The sequence below is a fragment of the Fukomys damarensis genome, unplaced genomic scaffold (assembly GCF_012274545.1).
Source record: "Fukomys damarensis isolate Sample0158 unplaced genomic scaffold, DMR_v1.0_HiC HiC_scaffold_39, whole genome shotgun sequence".
NCBI lineage: Eukaryota > Metazoa > Chordata > Mammalia > Rodentia > Bathyergidae > Fukomys > Fukomys damarensis.
The window spans coordinates 110525183-110550579 of record NW_022900951.1 but is presented as its reverse complement, the minus strand read 5'-3'; the positions used below and the strand labels follow the sequence as shown (position 1 = coordinate 110550579).

Below are 25397 nucleotides of genomic sequence, written 5' to 3'. Positions count from 1 at the left end.
AATTTATTTATTTGCATTTAAAAGAAACTGTTGACAAGGATTAATAGGAAATAATCTTGAACTAGTGGGAAAAAAGAGTCAACACTACCAAAACAGATTTTTTTTTCAACTGAACAAAACCTCTTGGATGCTGTCACCGATATCAATGAAAAAACTGACTGCTTTTTACTTTTCTATGCACATGACGATATAATGAATGATATTCAATCACCTCTGTTCTTTCCTAAATATACAAAAATTAAAATACCAATTAAAAAACTAATATTTTTCTCTTTAAACATTTCTCACAGATAAAATTTCCAGTCTCATTTAATAGTGGTGCGATTTATGAGACTTTTTTTTTCCATTCACAAGTTAAGCAACCCACCCAAAGGGAACTGATAGTCTACAGGCTCACAGTGCAAATAAAAAGTTCAGGAATGCAGCAACTGACATTTCTAAAATACAAAATAGATAAATTTCTCAGAAGTTTCATGCAGAAAGCTTTGCTAAGCAGATGGCCACAAAACTAGAACATCTGATAATTCTGCTGGCGATATCAATGGGACTCCCAATGTTTCTTGACTCAACTTGAACTCTCATCTTAGGCTTTGTATTTGGCTTTTCCAGTTTCACTAATGACACAAACATGCTGTAAAATACAAATCCAGAAATTCACATTAGAACAATGTATTGTGAAATGAAAGGTAAACACAGAATTTTGTATATCTTATAGGAATAATACTGTGCTGCCAGGGCTCTTACTAAAACAAGCAAAGGTAGTGATTTAATCTAGTGTCTTGAAAAAAAAGGCAGTAGTTTCTCCCATTAGTTTGATTTTTTGTCTCAATATACAACTTCAAAAAATAAAGTAGGGAATTTCAGGTATGTCAAAATAGGGACCAGGGTAAGTGGGAAAGAAAGATGGATTAAATACCCTGCTTTAGCTAGTGCTTCTGGTGAGTCTTCCTAAATCTCCCTCAACCATATTTTTTAGCACACTCAAGGGACTCCTGTCTCCAAAGTAGGAGGCATGTATTTGAAGGGGAGTGAATTAAAAGACTTAAACTTGATCACTCAGTTCTTCCCTAGGACCACATTTATCATTTGAAATAATGCGACAGGTACTATATATATATAAAGCTGTTCAACTATTTCAGCCAGCAAGAAGTGTCCCCCTAACTTGGCTAAGTTCCAGCTCTTAGGACATCTTTACTTGACTACATCTTTATGTTGACAAATAGGAACCATCAGTCTGTTCAAATTATGAGGTGCTGGGAGGAAAAAACAATTCTCTTTCCTAAATTTTTATGTAGGGTTTGAAGAATGAGAGTGAGAAAGAGAAGCATTACTTACATTCAAATCCCGGAAGTATTCATTATAGTCAAGGGCATAGCCAACAACAAACTTGTCTGGAATTTCAAACCCAACAACTGAAAAGAATCATAATTCATCATTTAGATACAAAAAACATTACTTTCAAATCTAATACTTGAAAATGTGCCTTCTCTAAAAATATTCCCCAGAGTAACTCTAAGCCACTTCACATAAGACTTTTTTTGGTAAGAAGATGGTTAAATGATTGACAAAAAGTAATTCACTTACAGTCTGGCCTATATCCAACACTTCGAGGGGTCCTTTTCACCAGCAAGCTGTTAATTACAAAGTGTGACATGTCACATATGAAAAGATTACAGGGCATTACCAAAGAGCACATCCATGTTCCTAAACAGTGTTCCATCTGCATTTAGCATGCCACAGTCCATTTTAACACACTCAGAAGATAGGAAATGGACAGCCAAACCATGCCAGTCACTGGAAAGGGGCAGCAATGAGTTCACAGTATGAACAAACCTCTGATCTCCACCTGGAACCTGATGAACAGTTCTGAGAGCTGCACCCTCAAAACCTATGTGTACATCTAAGAGCAGGTAACTGGGAGGGCAAATGGGAGGGAGGTGCCAATGAGCAAAGATGAAAAAATAAAGGGTACTTTGGCTCAGAATCCATGGAAATATAATCCCTAACCTATTGAGGATATGGGAGAGATGAGTATTTCCTTTCACCAAGATTTTTAATATATGGCTTACAAAGAAGATGTTTAGGCTAAAAAATAGTGTGTTAAAGGAAGCAACTTTGTTTTGAGGAGGGAGGAATCCTAGGGATGGAGCCCAGGGTCTTGTTCTTACTAAGCACACACTACTACTGATCTACACTGGCAGCTAAAATGTTTGATTCAATTTTCAATTGTTTGGCTCTTGTTGGAAACATGTTTTTCCAATTGTTTACATGGCTATCATTAGATATTTACAGAAGTGGCTAATTTGCATATTGATTTGATTAATTTACAAAATAAACATCATAGAAATGACTCAGCAAAATACAAAGTTAAATAAGCAAAATGGCTGGGTTAAATCAGAATTTCTAATCTTCATACAGAGATTCAGGCTGGCCTCAATTCTGCCTCCGAAATACTGGGATTATTGGTGTGCACCACTGCCGGCAGCATTGACTGGGTCTTTTATATTGGGAGGTCTGATGTTTTTGAGTTCTTTATATATTCTACATATTTGTCCTCTGAGGAACAGGTGTTTCTTCACTCTATTGGCTGTTTCCTTTGATATGCAGAAGCTTTTTAATTTGAAAAATAAATAAAAATTGTGATTGAAGTAAGAAAAGATAAATGTCAATAACTTTTCAAATGTTTTCTTTCATAGGAAGTTGCAAACACACACACAAAGGAGGTTCCTTGTCTTTCATTCAGTTTTTCAATGGTAACCCTTGATTAACTATAAAAGACTGTCACAATAAGGACACAGGATATTGGTAAACTAACTGACCTTGTCCAGATTTCACTACTTTTACAAGTACCCATCTTATTTGTTAGGACATTTTATCCCATGTGTGGATGTATGTAATTCCTACCACAATCGATCATAGAAGGGTCTCTCTTGTAACCTCTAGCCCTGGCAACCACTAATCTGTTCTCAATTTCTATAACTGTGTCACTTTAAGAAGTCTGCAGAGGTGGAATCATGTGGTATACAACATTTGGATATTGTCTATTATTGGCACATTTCCTGAGGCATTTCTAGCCTGCTGCATCTATCAATAGTTGGCTCCTTTTTATTGAGTATGATGGTATGAGTGTACCACAGTTTCATTTAACCACTCACCTACTGAAGGGCAGTTTGGCTGCTTTTGGATTTGGGCTATCACAAATGAAGCTACCATGAATACTCATATACAGGTTTTGTGTGAACATGTTTTCACTTCTCTGGGACGAATGTTCAGTAGCATAACTTTTGGGGACTTAGGAAAGTTTCATGTTAAGTTTTTTTTTTCAGCTTTAATTGAGTTTATTGGTACATTTTAGGTATACAGTGCAGTTACATTCATTATTGGGATCTTGTACCTCTACATGACAGGTCTTGGTTCTCATTTTTCCCCTTGTCCCTGTCCTCCCTTCACCCCCTCCTCCCTTCCCCATTTACAAACACTTTATTTCCATCTTTTCATTATCTCACATTTTTTTCTTTTCCCTTATTACCCTTCCACTACCCATCCCACCTTCCCTACACCTTTAGACCCTTCCCATTGCACAATGTCAGTAATCTTATTAGGATCTTATGTATTATTACAGTTTATTCACACCAGAGAAACTATTCAGTATTTACACATGTGTGACTTATTTATTTCAGTTAGGAGTATATCTTCAATATGTATCCATTTTCCTATGAATGAATCTATTTTCTTCATGTTCAGTTTTTAAAGAAACTGCCAAACTATTTTCTAGGGTGACCATGCTATCTTACATTCCTATCAGTTAACAGATTTAAAATTTTTTTAACAAACAAATTGTATTGAGGAAGCAACTGTATTAGATGTTCTAAATTCAAATGTAAAAATCAGGAGCTGGATGTATTTTGGGGGGGGGTACCGAGGATCAAACTCAGGTCCTTGCGCTTGTGGGGCAGGTGGTGGAACCACTGAGCCAACTCCCTGGCCCAAAAGCTGGATGTAATTACTGCTTCATGGGATTACACTGAAAGTTACCAATAGGTTAAGCTGAGGAAGATTCAGTCTAAAAAGACAAAGTAAAAATATGCATTAAGGCTGAGCCTTAAGGACTTGCTGAAGGAAAAATCTAAAACTTTAATGTTACTAAGAAGGATCCGAGAGATTTATCCTGTAATCCCAGCACTCGGGAGGCTGAGGCAGGAGGATCGCTGTGAGTTCGTGACCAGCCTGGACTACGTAGTGAGTTCCAGGTCAGTCTCAACTACATAGTGAGACCCTGTCTCAAAAACACAAAAAAACAAAACAACAAAATAAAAGATATTGCATCCTGTAAGCGTTAACTGTATAATTCTGAGGAGCTTTTTAATTTTTAAGTTAAAAAGTTTGAGAGAGGAAATGAAGGGAGAGTAGACATGATCAAAGCAAAAAAGAGGCAATATAGAAGCTCAACAGTGAAACCCTATACTTTGTACAATACTGTATAAACACTTTATTCAAATAATAAAAAATAGAAGAAAAGGGTTCTTTAGTCATTCTTAACCTTGATTAAAAATAAGCTTTGTACTTAGTCCTTTTATGTGCAAAGCACAAACACACATGTAAGACTTCAACAGATACATAATACCTGTGATATTAAAATTTGAAGGTGGGGGAGATTAGGGAAAAAGGTAAAAAATCACTGACAGAGGCCAACTACATTACTATGCAATGACCTGAGTATTCTCCGAGTATATCATATCACTAACAACACAAAATCTACCTGACACACACCTATACCAGCTGTGAGAAAAGCCTAGACTGCTGACACATGACTCATTAGTAGACTGATCCTGATTTCAAAAACTCAACAAATACCTTCAGAGTGGATTATAAAATCCAGTTAATCATTCAAGGACAAAGAAAAGTTAGGTCACTGCCTGATCCCTACACAAAAATCACATATTGGTGAAAGACTTAGAAATAAAAAATAAAACAGAAGTTATAAAAGTAAAAAACAAAACAACAACAAAGTAACCCTCCAACAACCAACCAATTAAGAAAAAGCCAGGAATGTTATTTCTAACAGAAACACGAGGTAATAAAAAATATTTACTGAGCCAGGCTCCCTGGATTCAAATCTCATCTCGATAGCTTACTGATGCTGTGTCACTGGTTCATTCTCTATGCCTCTGTACCCTTATCTGTAAAGCAGGAGTAATAATGGTACCCCAGAGTTGCAGTGTGAAACTCTAATTACCCGCAAAATCAGGAGAATTGAGAAAGCAAAAGCCAAAGAGCACACATGCGGCCAAGAGGTAAGTCTGGCTTAGAAAAAGGAAGCAGGCACTGCAAAAATTTTAATGTGGGCACAAAGCAAGATGCACTATACATCACTCAATTCCAGGAGCTTCACATCTTCAGGGACTGCCCCTTTGTACCATTTCGTTACTCCCTCTGGAAGCTCTTAATTTCGAAGGAGTCCCCAAACCTTCTACCATGCTACTCGGGACAAGGGGACATAATTAGCATGCCGAAAAATTTAATGTAAATCTGTATCCAAGGTACCATATATCTACAAACTCAAGAGTGGACTGAAAATATTCAGAAAAAAATTGTCTGTACAGACATGTACTGAATGAACATATAGAAATTTTCCCAATGTCATTATTCCCTAAATAATACAACATAATAACTATTTACATATAGTATTTATTGGGCATTATAAGTTATCTAGAGATGATTTAAAGTACAAAAGAGGATGTGCATAGGTTCTGTGCAAATACTGTGCTGTTTAATATAAGAGACCTGCAAATCTATAGATTTTGGTGTCCAAGGGTCCTGGATCCATTCCCCTATTTATACTAAGGGACAACTGTGTTAGGCAAGGAGGTGACTGTAATGAATGGCTTTATTCACACACAACAAAGTTATTTCCTGAGGTTATTTTCTGAGTCTCACTTGAGATGACATTATTTTTTAAGATAAAAAGACAGCTGGTAGCATTTATCCTTACCAAGAATAAATCATTTAATTTTCCAAATGAAAAAATATTCCATTTCAAAATTTCATACATACCTTGCGACCTTGACCATCTTTGGATTATACTGCTTGACCAAGGAAAGCAATGTTTGCATGGTTTTGCCAGTGTCAATTATATCCTTTAAAAAAAAGACAAGGCATTTAAATGGTAAACAAAACCAGCATAGTTTTAAATTCAGAGTTACTATTCAAATACAAAATACCAGAGCCTCGATGTTCTGGTATTTCTCTATGATAAAATGTAACTTTTCTCAGTGCTATAATTTTCACCAAAATTCATACACTGAGATATTTTATTTTACTTGAGACAGGAAGGATCTCACTATATAATCCAGGCTTTGAGCTTGAACTTACTATGTAACCCAGGCTGGCCTTGAACTCACTGTTGTCGTCCTGCCTCGGCCTTCCTCGTGTTGGGATTATAGGCATATGTCACCATACCTGGCCTCATTGAAATATTTTAGAATCTGCAAATTATCTTGCCCTCAGCAAGCACTGGGAATGTCAGTTTCCAGTACTGGATTTTTTTTTAGGCATGAAGAAGTCAAAGACAGCAAATTAAAAATGCATATGTAAGTATTTTATACACGTGTTTCAATAAAAACATAATGCTGTCCTTCTATATCAAAGGTACTTTATAAATTTAAGATACAGATTTTTCTCTTCCCAGTTCTCAGATATAGGTAGTTAATAAACCACTCTTTGAGAAACACTGCTTTGTACTATCTTTAAAAGTATCCCAATTAATAACATTTTACTATATAAAATGATTTTGCATCAAAGTGAATCTTAGGTACCCAGTCAAAAGTAGGATATTGTTTAAAACAAAGCCTTAAACCATACCCCTAATGTTTTTTCCCTGAAAGTACTCTTTAAAAATGGCATAAAGCAGTGTGAAGCATGAGAAACATCAGGACTAAAGAGCTGTGAACAATGTAGATTTCTGGGCTGTGGTAGCCAGAATTTTGATGGCCCCTGGTGTACACAACCAATGAATCTCTACCCCTTTGGCTATGACTAGGATATGTGTAAATGCAGAAATAGTCACTGCAGTGTTTAGGTTGTTACATAAATAACTAGTAGGTTGGAGATTTTCCTGCTAGTTTTAAAGTCAAATGTCATGTGAAAAGGCCATGTGTTAGGACAGGAGGGTGGCCTTTAGCAGCTAAGGGCACCCTCTAGTGGGCAGCAAGAGAAAATGACCCTCTGTCCCACAATTACAAGGAGGAGAGTATGACCATAGATAAGCCATATCTTGATTCAGCCTGATAAGATCCTGTGCAGAGGACCTGGCTAACCTGTACTTGGGAAGAATAAAAATAATGTATGAGAATGCTATGTATCAACTTTAAGGATAGTTGTCATACCTTTGGGAATGAAGGGGAAGTGAAAGAATAAAACTAACTCTATTATGTCAATTTCTTAAAATTTTTAATTTGAAGCAAATTTGCAAAACGTTAATATTTTATAGCCTTCCCTGAGTTCAAAATATTTTAAAGTTAGTATTAAGAAGAAAAGGACACAAATGAAACGAGGAGGGAAGTGGTATAGAAGGCTTTTTGGGAAAGACTTTTGAGCTGGTTGTCAAGGATTTAAACATAAGAATGAAGGAAATAACACATTTTTATGACAGCCTTGGTGGCACACATTGGTAATCCAAGCATTCTGGGACTGAAGAAAGAGGACCACATGCTCAAGCCCAGCCTGGGTAATTGTAGCTCAGTGAGAAGGCCTTGGAATCAATCTCCAGTAAAGTCAATCAGTTAATGGAAGAACATCTGAGATACAAGAAATACAGAGCAAGGCTGTGAAAACAACCTAAAAGCCTATCAAGTGGTGAATGGATAAAGTGTAGTATATCCACATGATATTATTCAGTGATTAAAAGAAATGAGTAGTGATACAGTCCACACCATGGATGAACTTTGAAAAACCATTGGGAAACTGCTCAACCTCTCTGTGCTTGTCTCTTTAGCACTTAGAATAGTGCATGGCAAAGTGAGCACTGGAAAAAGTTGGTTACTATTACATATGAAATACTCCAGGACATAACAGCAAATGGAAAATGATACATAAATTATATACTTTTATATGTACCAAATGTGGCATAAGACAAAATTTAAACAAGTCATAAAATTATATACATCATGCTTAGAAAAAAAAGATTTCTAACCAAAAATTAGGAAATACACCAAAATTTTTCCTTTATCAGTAAAAATGAATCACTATGCAGCCTATCCTAAACACATTATCCTAAGCCTACCATTAAAACTGATGAAGAATTTCTCTCTCTGGCTTACCTTTAGGATGAAACACGAAATTAGAAAACCAAAAACACTATTTTAAAAAGTAAATGCAGAGGGCCCGGCATTTAGCTCAGTAGCATCATGCCTGCCTTGCAAAGGTAAGGTCCTGAGTTTGATCCCAGTGCCTGGTGGGGGGATAATAATAATTCAAGAAGTAAATGCAGAACTTACCTCAACAATCAGGACATTCTTGAAGAAAAAGAGGAATGAAAATTAGTATGATGAATCAGACAGTATTTCCAATTACAAGTGAAACTGCATCATAACAAAATCTATGGCAATCTAAATTCTTTTTAAATACTGTACTATATCAAATCTCACTTGAAACAAGTAGGCCATCTGTTAGGATTTGGAAATCCTTCATACTGAAATTTTCATAAATAAAATTTGACCCATGTGTTCAGTCTTAGAAAAGCTTTCATTACTTAATACAAGGTCTTAGGTAAATCATTAAATTTCTCTGGGCCTTAGTCCCCCATATGTAAAATGAGGAACTCAAACTAATTGGAAATTAGTGTCCTTCGGACACTGCACTTTGTATAGTAACTCCAAAATCATGCATTTAACTTACCATTCAATCCAATTCAATACTCATTTCCCACTAGGCTAAAACTAAGACATATGTCCATATTTTTGGAGTACATTAAAGAATGATACCAATACTTTCTCTCACCACAAATCCTTACCCAACTTTATACATCTTAGAATTTTATAGCTGGAAGACTCTTCAAGAGAAAATAGCATCAAAGAATTGCCCACTAAAGTAGACATGAGTTCTATACGTTCTATTAGTGAGAGGTAAGAGGCAGTGTTTCACATACTGGTTATAATCACTGCTACAAGAAGGTCCATATTAATTGCTATTCACACTTCTCATTTATATAACTGTCATAAAATATAGCATCAGACTTTTAATGTTCTATATATCATTCGAAGCTAATGGTTACCAAAGTAGAAACACAATAGTCACTGGGTTGCAAGAAAGATAAAAAACATTTTTAATTTCTATATAATCTATATTTCTGTGTATAACATACAATGTCACTACCATAATTCACATATAATTTACAAATATACACACTAAGAGTAACTGCTCAAAGTTTTTATTGATTTGGCATGCAAATAAAAGTTTGGAGAATCATGCTCCAGGTATTAAAAGTAAATTTATAACCAAGTAAAGCTTCAACATTCCATGTCTGAAAGCAGATTATCACTGGAGATAAGGTCTCTCACAAGCCTGGGCAGGTCTGAGTATAGAATAAAGTAAGGCAAGTCCATAGCTGTTGGCAATCAATTTTCACTACCTTTCTCACGCTCATGCATCCTCAGCAAAGCAGTTTCTAGACACAAATGTAGCCTATTGGCCACTTATTTTAGGCAAGAAAAATTACTTTAAATATTGAAAGTGAAGCTCAGGGTAATAGAAAATAGAACAAAAATTGGAGCCAACCAAAGGCACAGCAAATAAGTAACCTCAATTTTTCTGAGACCTCAGTAAATTCTAATTAAATTGTTAATACAAGGGACTGGGGACTTAGCTCAGTGGTGCTGCTGCCTGCGCTGCAAGGATAAGGTCCCGAGTTTGATCCCCAGTACCAATCAATCAATCAATTTCACAAAATAAGTTGTAAATACATTAATACAACAAAAACGTCAGGTAACTGTTCAAATGAATCCCAGTACAGTGCAAGGAATAGACAGTGGAGTTAGGTACTTCTTAGTTCAAACTGTGGCTCAGCACCTAAATTATGTGACTTTGAATTTCAACATCCATCTAACATCTATAACCAAGGGAATAATACCTACTGTTATAGTTTATATCTTAAATGTCCCCCAAAGCCTCATGTGCCCCCAGGGAGGTCTTAGATCATGGACATGTGATACTGGATTAAGGTTGTGACAACTGGACTAGTTCCCCAGTACTGACAGGGAAAACTTTAATAGTGAAAACCTAGGAAAGGTCACAATGTAAGATAACTGCCCTTTGCTGGTGGGGGCGTATTTTTTTTTTTTAACCGGAACTGGAGGCATCTAGTCTCTAAAAAGTTTTGTAAATGAAAAGAACCTTTGTTGACCAGACACTTCCCTTCCCCTTGGCTAGAATAGATAAATCTTAAAAAGGTTACTTCCCCTCCTAACAGAATGGCATTGAAATTCAACTGCCTCACCACCACGTTTTGAGTATCGGCAAAGTGAACTGTGAAAATGCAGTGTAACCAACAGAATAAGATCAAGGCTGTAAAACCCTATATAAAAGGAGTTGTAAACCAATGGGGAGTCCATCAGGGCACCGCCATTAGGCCATTAGGTGTGATGATCAGTGGAGTAAACTTTATTTTATTTCCATTTTACTGCCTCTCTGTGTCACTTGCCAATTCCTCCCTCAACAGTACCACACAAACACAACAGATATAAATCTTTGGAATAACTGAATATAATCAATCAGTTGACCAGTAATTACTTTACCATGTACTAACTATGTGGTTCTTTCTCAAAATTTCCTCTAGCCTAGCTAGCCCATCTGAAGGATCCATATTCCCACAAGTACCCATGGCTCAGTTTTAACAATTTGCACAACGGGACCAGGGACCAGAGAAACTGATTTCTACATTTGGTTCTAACAGCTAATGAGCTACACAATCTTGAATAAGACTAGACTTTTAGGCTGAAGTAGGAGGATCACTCAGAGTTTGAAGACAGCCTGGGCTCCATAATGAGTTCAAGGCCAGCGTGAACTACAAAGGGAGACCCTGTCAATCAATCAATAAAGTTCAGCTTGGTGTCAAAAATTGGAGCCCACCCTGGGCAATTTAACAACTTAGTGAGACTTTGTCTCAAAATAAGCATTTGTTTTATGTAGCTCAGTGTGAAGGCCCTGGGCTCAATCCCTAGTACTGGGGGGAAAAAGAGTGAGAATTGTTACCATTATTGAGAGTTTAATTTATGTCAGGTAGATACATCCCTACTTAATAAAAATAGTAAGGCTCAGAAGTCAAATGACTTTCCTAAAGTTATAAATACAGGCAAACAGAAGACAAGGGATTTGAACAAAGGTGTATTCGAGATCCAAACCCCATCCTCAAACATTAAATGGAGAAAGAAGAAAATATGCATATACATGTTTCTGTTTATATGTAAATTTCCCCCCAAAAGATAAAATGAAGTAGTTTTAATTAGCCCATAACATCACTAGCTAGAAATAAATTCACTCTTTAATATTTCTTGGTTTTTCCACAATAAATGTTCTCTACTGTGACTAGCATCAAACTAGGTGTTTTAGAAACAGAGACTTGTTTATAAGGTCACAGAGCAACAGAGCCGGACAGAGCCATTAGCTGGAAAAGGCAAGGTTAAACTAAATCACAGAAGGCCTTGATGGCTAAACCTCCTCCTCCAATGAAAACTGATTCTATGAGCAAGGGCTTCAAATGGCTTCCAAATATGGACAAAACATGCTCAAAGGGAAGGGAAAAGCAGCAGGGCAGTAGCATATAGAATGAACAAGAGAAAGAACGGAGAGATTACAATTTTTTCTCCAGTGCTTTCAGAAAATGTTGAGGTCAACATTAGTTTGGTATGACCCCAATACAGGCTCACAGAATTTCATTCGAGGGTTTTATGTTAAAGTTTCTCATAGATACTCAGTCAAGTAAACAGTGAATATTAAAATCTAAATGCCAAGCCGGGTGTGGTGGTATACACCAGCAATCCCAGCACTCTAGGAGGCTGAGGCAGGAGGATGGTTGAATTTGAGCTCAGCCTAGGCAACTGAGTGAGAACTTGTCTCAAAATAAAAGTTTTTCTTTAAAAGGGATGAGCTTGTAGCTCAGTGTGAAGGCCCTACATTTACTCCTAGTACTAAAAAAAAAATCTAAAAGAGGAAAATATGAACTGTGGTGTCTGCATTCAAATTCAAGCTTTACTGCTTACTGGTTGTCTGATTCTGGAACTGTGAAACATTTTTCTATCTCATAATGCCGTGCTGTGTTTCAAACTGTTAACTCTTTCCCTTATCTGTAAAAAGGGTATAACCTCTTATGGGATTGTTGCAAAACTTTTATTTTTTTTAATGCCTTTGTATTCAGCACAGTATCAGCAAGAAAACAGTAACTGGCAGCTTCAAAAAAGTCTAATTTATCACTGATTGAAGAATTTTCAATGTAGAGGGGCCAAGGATTTAGCTCACTGGTGCCACTGCCTGCCTCACAAGCGCTAGGTCCTGAGTTTAATCCCCAGTACTCAGTACCCCCCCAAAAAAGAATTTTCAGTGTATCAAATGAGTGATACTCAGGGCCTCTGAGATGTAACTCAGTGGTACAGTACCTACTTAACATTCTTGAGGACTTGGGTTTGATCCCCAGCACCATGCACACGCACAAAAGAATAATGTTTAAATATCTAAATATCTCTATTGTTTTCAGTTAAACAACATGACCAAAACAACTAAAGGATCAAAGAAGAAATCAAAAGGGAAATTAAAAAATCTTGGGACAGCCAGGGATTTGGCTCAGTGGTACCATGCCTGCCTGGCAAGCCCAAGGTCCTCAGTACCGAAAAAAAAAAAAAAAATCCTGAGACAAACAATGGACACACAACATAGTAAAAAATTTGAGAATTTTCATGTATTACAAAAACTGAGACTTCCTAAAATAGTTTGTTTTTAACTTATTTATTTCATGTATTAATTTACCATAAACTGTTTCAAGAGCCCTACATGTATTGTGTCACCTAAATTGCTTAATTATGAGGTGGCTGCCATGGTCACCCTTATACTGCTTACTTCTGGGACACAGAGGTTAAATGACCTGTGCAACATCAGAGGATTAGGAAATTCTGAGCAAACCTTTGAAGCAAAGCTGTCAGGTTCTAGAACCCACACCTTCAGCTACTACACTATATCACTTCTCTATCTTTTAAGAAACTATGTATATTCTTAAACAGAAAGCTAACTTTCCCTCAATTTATATTTTTGTGGGTTTTTTTGTTTTTGTTTTTTTGGTACTGGAGATTGAACTCAGGACCTTGTGCTTTTGAGGCAGTTGCAGTGCCACTGAACTAAATCCCCAGCCCTCAATTTGTATTTTTTGTTGTTGTTGTTGTTACTGAGGATCTAACTCAGGTCCTTGCACTTGTGAAGCAGTCACCAGAACCACTGAGCTAAATTCCTGGCCCCAATTTGTATTTTTTAAGGATTTCACATCAGATTCTGACAGATATAGAGAACAGTACTAGATACTAAGCCATCTAACCTTTTATTTTATTTTTTGTTTTTTTGAGACAGGGTCTCACACTATGTAGTTGAGACTGATCTGGAACTCACTATGTAGCCCAGGCTGGCCTCAAACTCACAGCGATCCTCCTGCCTCAGCCTCCTGAGTGCTGGGATTACAGGATTACACCCGGCCCATCTAACCTTTTATTTTATTTTTTGTTTTTTTGAGACAGGGTCTCACACTATGTAGTTGAGACTGATCTGGAACTCACTATGTAGCCCAGGCTGGCCTCAAACTCACAGCGATCCTCCTGCCTCAGCCTCCTGAGTGCTGGGATTACAGGATTACACCCGGCCCATCTAACCTTTTAATAGTTTCTGCTGTCTTGTGGCTATATAACCTAGGGAAAGTTAATTAACCTACATCGCTTTCATGGGTTAAATAACCCTTGTTTAATGATGCTATGTAAGCTGCCTTAGTGACAGACTGAAACCACAGTGTTACTCACTGACTCTTGGTATAAAGTGTTCTCTTCTTCCCCTTCAAGGTACACACCTTTCCAGTTAGAGTTGAGAGATCATCTCCTCCAATTACCTTTATGTCCCCTGTTGACTGGTCATTCTAGTTTGAGAGAAAAAAAAAACAACATTGTATATACATCTATCCACTTATGTACATATACTTCAAATTATCATATGGGAACTACAAGGTTTAAGAAGTTAGCTAACTAATGTCCACAGCATTATGACATTCTAAATGATATGAATTATGTTTCCAGAAATGAATGACCAGGAAACTTTCAAGTAGAGATTAGTACAAATTAAAAGTTCTAGTTGGCCATTACCGATTTGATGTTTTTAAGAGTCCTAAAAATAGGGTACACCCATTTTTGAGTGCACAGTATCACAGCAAACGCCTAACATTAGTTCAGTCACTTCTGAACCACAAGGGAAGTTATTAGCATGACGGGCATCTGGTTCTGGCCCTGTACCATTCTCATAGTCAAGCAAGTTATAGGGGCTGGTCAGTATCACATCTAACCCCAAGGGTATGACACATCAAAAGCCTCAGGGCTGGGGATGTAGCCAAAGGGTAGAATGTTTGAGTAGCATTGAGAGGTCCTGGGTTCAATCCCCAGAAACAGAAAGAAAAAGGGGGGGCGGTTCCCAGAACCAGGTAATCTTCAACAGGGCAAACCTGGTCCTGGGAAACCAGCTCTGATCTATAGTCCTTCAGGGCATATGTCTTAGGCTCTCATTGCTGCTATTACAGAATCTTGCAGAAACCGTTACAGGAGTTTCAAAGGGGGAATATTCAGTATCTTCTGTAATTGGTAGTAATAATCATAATTTGGATGTGCTGGATTCAAGACAGAAAACAGGGTTAAAAAGTGGGTAAACCAAAGAGCTCAGTCTTGCCCTACCAGAGAGCAATCCACACCATAAAGTTACAGCAATTATAGTGGAGTGGTGTTGGCACAGTAACTAACAAAGGAAAGCCCAGAAACAGACCAGAACATATGAGGATTTAGTATATGATAAAGATGGTATTTTGAGTAAGTAAGGAAAAGATGAATTATTCAATAAATGGTGTTTGGTCAACTACTTATCCATTTGGGAAAAATAAAGTATAGTCCCTACCTCACAGCATGCACAAAATAAATTCCAGATGGATTAAAATCTAAATATAAAAAATAAAGCCATAAGCAGATTTGAAGAAAATAGAAGATTTTTTTCACATTCTTAGAAAGGGTAAAAACCCAGGCATGATATAAACCCAAACTAAAAAAAAAAAAAAAAGTAACAAATATTCCTAATACACACTGGACTCCCAAATAAGAACCCAAAAACCCAAACTAAAAAAAAAAAAAAAGTAACAAATATTCCTAATACACACTGGACTCCCAAATAAGAACCCAAAGGAAGATTGGAGAATAAACACAAATAGACAATTTATAAAACAAAGTCCTTAACTTATAAAATGATACTGAGGAAACATGCTAAATCATGATTCTACTGTCCATCCATCCAGACTTGCAAAATTAAGTCTGATACTATGTCGAGGGGAAACACGCACTCTTGTTGGTAAGCGCATAAATTCGCACCTCTTTTGAAAAGTATATAGTAATATCTATGAAAAACTGTAAACATGCATGCCATTTTGGCCCAGCAATCCTAATTAGAGGTTATGATGCTACAAAAACACTCACAAGTTGCAAAAGTACATTCAAGGATGTTCACTAATCACTGAAAACAAAGAGTGTACAGAAAACTACATAAATTAATGAAATTAATCTACACACAATAGTAATACTATAAAGCTATTAAAAAAACTCTACTAATCTAATATACACTGGCATGGAACAATGTTAATTAAAAACACCAAGTCACAGAACAGCATGTTGGCTATGAAACCATTTAATTCAGCATTTAAACTACTCATGTTGGGCTGCAGGTGCAGCTCAGTGGTGTAACTGGCACAGCATTTGCTTCACACGTGTGAAGCCCTGGTTCCATCCCCGACACCAAAAACAACTCCCCTGCCCCAGCAAATATTCCACGTTGTAAACGAAATGTATTACTTTATGGTATCAAAATGTCTTACAAGTTATTCTCAACTTAGAGAAATATTCTAACTAAAGTCCAGCATTTCGATACAGAATTGATTAATGGCAAAAAAAAAGTATAAAACCTGAAGCCTTAGACCAGAGTAAATCAGGCTTATCTCCATTATAAACCTTGATAAACAGTGCCATCTTCTGTTGAAATGTGGTATTACAGCCCAACTTCAATTACTGTTTTTGTTTTGTTTTTTTGAGTGACAAAAGGACAAGAGTAAATATCTAACCACTCTAACAACTCATGGGTGAAATCACGGTAAAATACTTTTGATCCAAAGGCTCTGATGATACGGGTAAGTGATAAGAGACCTCTAAGCACACAAGACACTGGTTCTTTACTGCCATGCAAATCACTCTAATTGGTCCCAAGGTTTTTAGCTTGTATTTCTTCTGAGACTTTCATGGAAAGAGCCTTTTCAATGAAGGCTAATAAAGAAGATTCATTTAAGAGTGAAAGTACAGTCCACTTGCTGAATTATAGTTATAAGTGCCCAAATCACAGAAATGGAATGCATGAATAAATTACCTTACCTGGATGCCCACAGGAACTGCACTGAACTCCCTGCCTCCCCTCCTGTTTGGACAAGCCTCCCACTGTATTCCTTTACTGAGATGCCTCTTTAATTATGGTGAAGTGTGGGAGGACAGAACTGGCACCCAGGGAGAGACCGTCCTGCCACAGTTATCTATCTATCCCTCTACGGTCTCTTTTCATTCCTCCCAGCCATAGAGTCCAAGCTATCCTTAACTCAGGGCACCAACTACCTATAATTTCCAGAGAAGCTCTTTCGGCTTACAAATATATAACCTTAATATCTATCTACCTCTCAGAGTTTAGGTGAAAAAAACAAGGCTAATGGGAAAGAACTGTTCCCACCTGTCCGTTCCTAAGAATCTGAATACCTGTAGGAAGCAACAAGCACTCCAGTTTGGGGGCTAGGGGTGTAGCTCTGTGGTAGATCACGTACTTATCATGCAGGACGCCCAGGGTCTTCATTTTCTCAGCACCCAAAAAATTTTTTTACTTATCTAACAACTTTTCTTCCTGAGGCTTCATTACTTTTTTATTCAACTCTTTTAGCAAAAATATTACTTCAATATTTTTTATTTTCAGGTAACAGGGATCAAACTCAGGACCTTGCGCTTGCGAGGTGGGCGTGGTGTTACTGAGCTTCATCACCAACCCTTAGTAAAAATATTACTTAAAAATTGAAATAAGGGCCGGGGATTTAGCTCAGCCGTTTGGCGGCCTGCCTTGCAAGTGCAAAGACCCGAGTTCAATCCCCGGTACAAAAAAAAAAAAAAAAAAAATTCACAATAGAGGCAATATGTTCATATACTTATCAACTGTTTCATTTTTCTGAATATCATAGAGCCTCAGGGTCAGAAAAGGTCATTGAATATATTTATAATATAGTACTATATTTCAGTGTTTTAAGATGGACATGCAGATGTTACTGCCTCTAAAGTCGACATTATTACAACTGATGGTACCATACAACCGTAACTGGAAGTCTTTTCTTTCTTAGTAATACAAAAAATAGTGGTAAGTCTTAGTAGCATCTTTAATTTAATGACATGGTATTTGGCATCTTCAGGCTATTTCTCACCTAGGCACTAGATTAATAAAATCTTGCCTAGATATTCTGATTAAGTGCATGTAAACTATAATATGTGTATATGTGTACAGAGAGAAAATGCTTTAAAATACTAGATATAAAAATAGCAGAATCTAAGAAGACTTAATTCCTTTATAATTGTTTTCAAGTAAAAAACATGCATTTTACTAATTGGAAAAATAAAATTTTTATTTGGAAGAAAAAATAGATGAGTGTATTTTCATTATAATGCTTCCTTATATATTCTGGGAATAATAAATATATGGAGCATTTATTTAGGATTAGTACAGTACAGATTAGGCAGCCTTTTGTTCACTATATCAAACCGGTCAAGATCAGTATGTAAAAATCATAATGACATCAATGTTAGTCAAGCTACAATTTAAAATTTCCACTTCATGGTTTTCTTTATTTATTTACTTTGTGGGTGTCTTTTTTTTTCTTTTGGTACCAGGGATCAAACTCAGGGACACTGAGCTTGCAAGGCAGACAGCAAAACCACTGAGCTAAATCCCCAGCCTCACTTTATGGTTTTACAAATTAAGCTGTGTGGCTTTCCATGATAAATTACTGAATTATTAAACAGATTAGAAATGCTACCTCAAATCAATACATTACCTGGATAGTTCTCTTATTTCTACTGCTATACAGTAAATCTATACAGAATTTTACATAAAATATTACAGGTTCTTTTTTCTGATATAAAAATTTACAGGGCCGAGGATTTAGCTCAGTGGTTTCAGCGCCTGCCTTGCAAGCACAAGGACCTGAGTTCAATCCCCAGTACCAAAAAAAAATGTTACATAAAAATATGCTTTACTTATATTTCTATCACTCCAAATTGCCTTTAAAACAAAATATTTTAAATGAAAATATTAAAATTTTGCCCCCTTTTTGCTTGTTTTTGTTTCCTAAAGAAAAAATATTCTCAGCCAAGGATGGCAGCACTCATCTTTAATCCCAGCTATGCAGGAGGTTAAGGCAGGAAGGTTGCCAAATTCAAGGCCAGCCTGGGCAACTTAGAGTCTGTCTCAAAATTTTAAAATGGGCTGGGGATGTATCTTATTGATAGAGTGTTTGTCTAGCATGCTTGAGACCCTGGATTCAATACCCAGTACTGCAAAAAAATTTCTTTAAAAGGAAAGAACGTTAGGCACATATGCTCAGATAGGAGTTATAAGGAAACAAGATTTATTTTGCACAGGGGTTGCTAAAGAAGACCAAAAAGATAAATCATATCACAGGGCTGTAAGTACCTGCTAGGACTATAAGCAAAAATTTTATTAAAGGCTATTCAACTCTAATGCCAGCAGCTACCCTGACTAGAATTAAGTCTTAATGCAAACTATCCACTAATGAATACATCAGTATCTTCCGTTGAGTAAGAACCAAGTTTTCTGTTTAAGTCTTTAATTCAAGCAAGGCTTTGAAAAATTAAAAAGGATCTTATAAGCAGTAAGTACTATCACTATATGCGGGCATAAAGGGTTTATTTAATGGGACAAAAAATGTCTATAATGATACTTAAATGGCTGCCCAGTAACCCACAGGACTAACCAAAACGTAGAAAAAGCTTTCTCATGTTCTTGCTTCCAAGATAACAAAAAAAGAAAAAAGGAACAATGGTTAGGCCAGCAGCCTATTCACTGCACCAACTGTGCCTGATAGGTGCCTAAGGACAAAGCCTTTAAGAGGTTTGTCATTTAAAAGATAGTAGAGGGCACAGACATCTAGGACATTTTCCAAGGGAGTGTCAACAATATCTATGTGCTCCCCAAGCTGTATGCAAAGCTGCATCATGGGATGGGTGGCGCCATGCACAGGTAGGCGGACAGACGCTGATCTGGAGAGGCCCAGAAAGACTGGCAGCCACACTCCTGGCAGACCTTCTGTGCTACCTCGTGACCTCCTCCAGAGCCCATGCATGGAGCTCACTCGCCGAGGGCTGAAGAAACACTGTCCTCTAGAAAAAACAGAAATGGAGCACAGTGGTAGAGCCCCTGTCTAACATGCATGAGGCCCAGGGATTAAGCCCTAGCTAAAAAAAAAAAAAAAAAAAAAAGTGGAAAAGGTCCAAGACTTGGGTCATTCAAATAGATGACTTATGGAGAGAATGAAAATCAAAATTAAATGTTGCTAAGTGTTCTCACTCTCAGTAAAAACATGAACAAAAGTTTGTACAAAGATGTACTACAACACTGGTGTATGAAAGAGCAGACTGGACTTTTGTTCTAATCTTTGAAGAAGCTAGAAGAAATGCCTGTTTTGGAAAATAGCAAGTTACCAGAAATACAAAGTAATAAAACTAATAAAAATCAAACATTAACACAAAGATATTGTGGATGACAAAATTCACAAAAAGATTACACTGGTTCTGTTTTATCACAGTGTCGATATTCTAGTGTATTTCAGATTGTGTGACACAGTTAGTGACTGTGGGTCAAAAGCAGCTTCTGCTTTCTGGGAAGAAACTGTTGACCTTATAAATCAGATTCACCTCCAAATGACTTATGAGTCCTACCAAGACAGGATATCTGTTATTACTAAGTATAGTCAGAAAGGCGTCCCCAAGACTCAATAGCAATTCTTAGAAGTTTTCATGAAACACGAATAAAAGCCAGGTGTGGTGGCGCACACCTATAATCCCAATACTCAGGAAGCTGAGGCAGGAGGATCACTGCAAGTTCGAGACCAGCCTGGGCTACATAGTGAGTTCCAGGGCAGTCTGAACTACATAGTGAGACCCTGTCTTCAAAAAAGAAAACGAAAAGAAAAAGAAACACCAATAAAAAGTCAGGCGTGGCAGCACATGCCTGTACTCCCAGCATATGTCCTGGAAGATGCAACAGCTTGGGCCCAGTAACTTGAGATGAGCCTGGAAAACACCATGATATCCCTGGCTCAAAAAACAAAATAAACAAACAAAAGCAGGAAACCCTTGCCAAAACAACAACAAAAAAACCTGTAAAATAAGTCAATAGACTCTTAGATGAATAGTTTGAAAAAGACAATACTCACTTTGATATAAAGTGCTAATGAGTATGTTAGGAAAAGCCCACTGTAACTGAGTAAAATGAATGTGTAAGTAGAGCTTACAGAGCTGCAAAGAAAATACAGACAAAACCAGAGATGTATTTTTAAAATCATGTATCAAATATACTTACGCAGTAGCTCTTGAGTCTGATAAAATCTACAGTCATAGGAATGGACTTATCACAATTTCTATTCAGTGCTTTAATGTAATCCAGCAGGTCAGCAAAGAATTTATAGCCCCCCTTGAGAACACAGAGAGCTACAATGTGATGGCCTCCCATCTCCTTCATCACATCTCGAGCAAGCCTTTCAGTCCTACAGAAATAAAATCAGAGATTTAAAAGATAGTTCCACAAATTTAAATTTGATAACAAATTATCTCTTAAGCTTTGAGCATCCCTTGTCCCCATAAAGGATATCCTACTTTCATGAAGCAAAATTAAAATTCAATACTGTCAAAAATCAAGTACACTATAACATCTACCACAAACTAAGCAATGCAAATAAAAACAAGATATCACTTTCAGCTATTAGACTGACAAATTCTGATTAAATACTATAATATACATCATTAGAAGAGACTGTAAGGAAACAGCATTCTCATATGCCCCTGGGAGTACCAACTGGTATGACCTTTTGGAAGATAAGTTGGCAGTACTAAAATATTCAATAAATACCTTCCCCTTGACCTAGAATTTATCCACTTGGATAAAGCTGAGCAAGGGCTGGCTAAAACTTGTGTAAAACGATATTCCTTCTGGTACAGTCTATGAAAGCAAAATAGTGGAGAGGTCTTAAGTGACCATCAATAGCCAGCTAATTAAATCAATTAGGAATTTCCATAAATAGAATGCTATGCAACCTATAAAATATACGAGACACTAAAAAAAAAAATCTAGGTATGGTACATGTCTATAATCACAGCACTTTGGAGGCTGAGGCAGGAGGATCTCAAGTTTGAGGCTACCTTGACTACATAACAAGACCCTGTCTCAAAAAACAAACCACCTCAAATAAATGTCAGTACTATGATTGTACATATCCATATGTTAAAATATTATATATATGCACATTTACATATAGTATATGTGCACAGCTAACATCTGGGAGTATGTACACAAGGTTGAAAGAACTTTTCTCATTTGAGTTTATTTTTTGCAGCACTGGGGATAGAACTCAGGGGTGCTCTACCACCAGTTATATTACCAGCCCTCTATTTTTCATTTTGAGGCAGAGTCTCACTAAACTGCTCAGGCAAGACTCAAATTTATGATTCTCCAGCTTCAGTCTCCCAAGTGCTGGGATTACAGGTGTGTGCTCCCATGCCCGCAGCTTCCTCTTCTTATGCATACCCTCCAAAAATGGGATGTTTTGTAATATAACATACATTGGTATGCTACTTTTACAAGGTAAAAGCATCATAGCCAGACACTCAAGGCAAGTGTTCAAATGCTAAAGTTTTTCACTGTAATTCAAGGGGTGATTTTCAAGCTGATGTGTTTACAATAATCAAACCCAGACCTTGCCTACGTGGGATTTCAGCCTCAACCCATTACCCTACTCAGGACAGGGAAATCCACCAAGATTCTGACTAGAGTTTATTCTCCAACCTCCCTCAATGCTTTCACTTTGTTCTATTTCCTACAGTTTCCCACCATACCCTGCCTTATACTGGGTAATTAATAAGGCCTCCCTCTGCTTCTTTTTTTTTTTGTAAAGAGGACTTTTAAAAATAGAAAGCATTTATTATTTAACGAGTTGGCCTAGTTTCACATTAACCATTCAACACTTCCTGGCACTTGAAATTAATACAAGATGAAAGGGGCTGGGGATTTAGCTCAGTGGTTCTGCCACCTGCCTCATACACACAAGGACACGAATTCGATCTCTGGTACCAAAAAACAAACAAACAAAAAAATACAAGACAAAAAATTTTTTAAAAACTTCAATTGGAGACCTTACTAACCTGTCCATAATTAGTCCATGAGGGATAAACACCTTTTCCAAATCTTCGACATAATGATTAGGAATACAAAATAAATCAAGGTCGTAGCCTGGTTCATCATCACTAATCTGAAAAAGAAATATAGCTGTTTCAAATGAGAGCATTATGCAGTATAAATATTTGATGAGCCTTATATGATTTGGTTAACCAGAGAAATTTAGGTATGAGATATCAAGAACTATTATCTTTGTAGATACAATAAATTACAGCCACCTAAGAAAATTGTATGTCTTACAGAAGAATAATCAAAGATTGTGGAAATAAAACAATATGATTCGCAATTTCCTTTAGGTCGAAAAGAGAAAGAAAAATTCTTAAATGATAAGAAAAATGTGGCAAAATGCTGATAATATTTTAAATATAAGTGATGAGCATACAGAGATTCATTATAGTATTCCCAGCTGGGTCTGGTGATGCATACCTGTAATCCCAGCTAATCAGGAGGCTGAGGCCAAGTTGGAGGCCAGCCTGGACAACATGGCAAGACTCCATCTCAGTAAAAAATAAATATTATTCCACACCTGCCTGGCAAGCACAAGGTCCTGAGTTTGACCCCTAGTAAAAGAAAAAAAAACCTAAAATATTAAAATTAAATAAATAATAATATTGTATCCCCCTTTGAATATGTCTGAAAGTTTATTTTAAAAATGAACACGGGCTGGGGATTTAGCTCAGCCGTTCGGTGGACTGCAATGAGTGAGCAAAGCCATCTCAAGAAAAAAGCCATAAGGGCCACTAATGCCTGCAGTGCTGTAGGTGCAGGGCTGCCCAAACCCTTTGGAGTTTCTATCTCACTATAACTTGGCTTGGGTGCTGGAGCTACAGTTTAATGTTTGTGCTACTGCATTTCAGTCTTTCTCTGGATCCACTGGTTTCTATCCCCCTATTCGTTTGCAACAGGAATATCTAACCTGTGCCATTGTATGCCAGCAATGTTTAATTTTCTTTTTATTCATAGGAGCTCACAACTAAGGGCCTACCTTAAGTCTCAGAGGAGACGTTGAACTTGGACTTTTCAGCAATAATGTTAGGACTGTGGCAAATTTTAAAGATGGACTAAATGTATTTTGCAAAAGGGATATGCATGAGTCTTTTGGGAGTCAGGGGTGAGATGTTATGGCTTATATCTAGATGTTCTCCAAGAACCTCATGTGCTCATATGGTAGATGAGGGTTTTAGAAGGTGATTAGATGATGGGGGCTTACAGCTTGCTGTTAGAAGGTGGGACCTGGTTGGAAGTGGTGGAGCACTGTGGGCATGGCCTGGGAGCCCCAGCTCCTCCTTGACCCTGCTTCCTCGCTGCTGCTTCTCTACCAACAGTTTCTCTGGTGTGAATAAACTATAATAGTACATAAGATCCTAATGAGATAATTGACACTGTGAAATGGGAAGAAAAGGGCTAAAGGTGTAGGGAAAGTGGGAAGTGCAGAGGAAAGCTAATAAGGGAAAAGAAAAAAATATGAGAAAATGAAAAAATGGAAATAAAGTGTTTGTAAAGGGGGAGGGGAGGAGGGGTGAAGGGAGGGCAGGGACAAGGGGGAAAAATGAGAACCAAGACCTGTCATCTAAAGGTACAAGATCCCAATGATGAATGTAACTGTACTGTGTACCTAAAATGTACCAATAAACTCAATGAGGAAAAAAAAAGGAATTAAAACCAGAGCCAGTCCTATAATCCTAACAATTATGGATGCTGAGGCAGGAGGACTACAAGTTTGAGTCCCATCTGGGAAGGTTAGCAAGATCCTGTCTCAAAATTAAAAAATCAAAAGGGCTGAGGCATATAGGTTAGTATTAGAACACCCCCAGGTCCGCTCTCCACTACTGAAAAAAATTAAAATCAGATTCTTCACTATGCAACCTATAAATTAGTATCCACTCTAGGCAAGTAGGCCCTTAACTACTAAATGTACAAGGACATGAATTTACTCAACTCCATAATCTTTCCTTTTATTAATATGCACAGTGGAAAAACAGGTATGTTCACTGGGACAAGAAAAAATATACCTATCAATCACCAGAAGCTCAACTGATTAATACAGCGGTAGTTCCACAGTAATTGAAGTGTTTCTTTGAATTCTTATCAGTAGCACATTATTTTAATTGTTAGTAATTTGGTGGCAGCAAAATAACAATTGAGTCTCATTGTTAATTTTTTTTTTTGTACCAGGGATTGAACTCATCAAGACCTTGTGCTTGTGAGGCAGGCACAGCGCCACTGAGCTAAACCCCCAGCCCTCAATGTTAATATTAATGGTAGTGACTGATACTTGTATATGGTATATAAACCTTACTGAATACACATAATATTACAGAAAGGTAGAATACAAGCACACTTCTGGGATCCCTTTACTATTGCGGAGAAAATGATATGGCCCATTTATTGCCCACTGAACTAAAGATAACTAAAAAGAAAGTTCCACAGAGCATGGGGTTGCATTCCTGAAGTCCCGGCTACTCAAGACATGGAGGCAGGAGAATCACTTGAGTCCAGGAGTTAGGGGCCTGCATGGGTAACGTAACCAGAACTCGACTGTTTTTTGTTTTTTTTTAAGACTAAATCAAAAACATCTTTACAAATAA

The 25397-nt window shown here is 37.1% G+C and overlaps 1 protein-coding gene across 1 annotated transcript; it reads right to left on the bottom strand.

The window, feature by feature from the left end:
- Nucleotides 1-23734, bottom strand: Hprt1 (hypoxanthine phosphoribosyltransferase 1). Its single transcript, XM_010614312.2, has 9 exons — nucleotides 23726-23734; nucleotides 22776-22882; nucleotides 20941-21124; nucleotides 14093-14158; nucleotides 8496-8513; nucleotides 6055-6137; nucleotides 1585-1631; nucleotides 1336-1412; nucleotides 1-631 (listed from the first exon to the last, which is right to left on the bottom strand). Exons 1-9 carry the CDS (start codon nucleotides 23732-23734, stop codon nucleotides 584-586), a joined length of 639 nt encoding a protein of 212 aa, XP_010612614.1. The 3' UTR covers nucleotides 1-583.
- Nucleotides 23735-25397: the final 1663 nt, after the last annotated feature.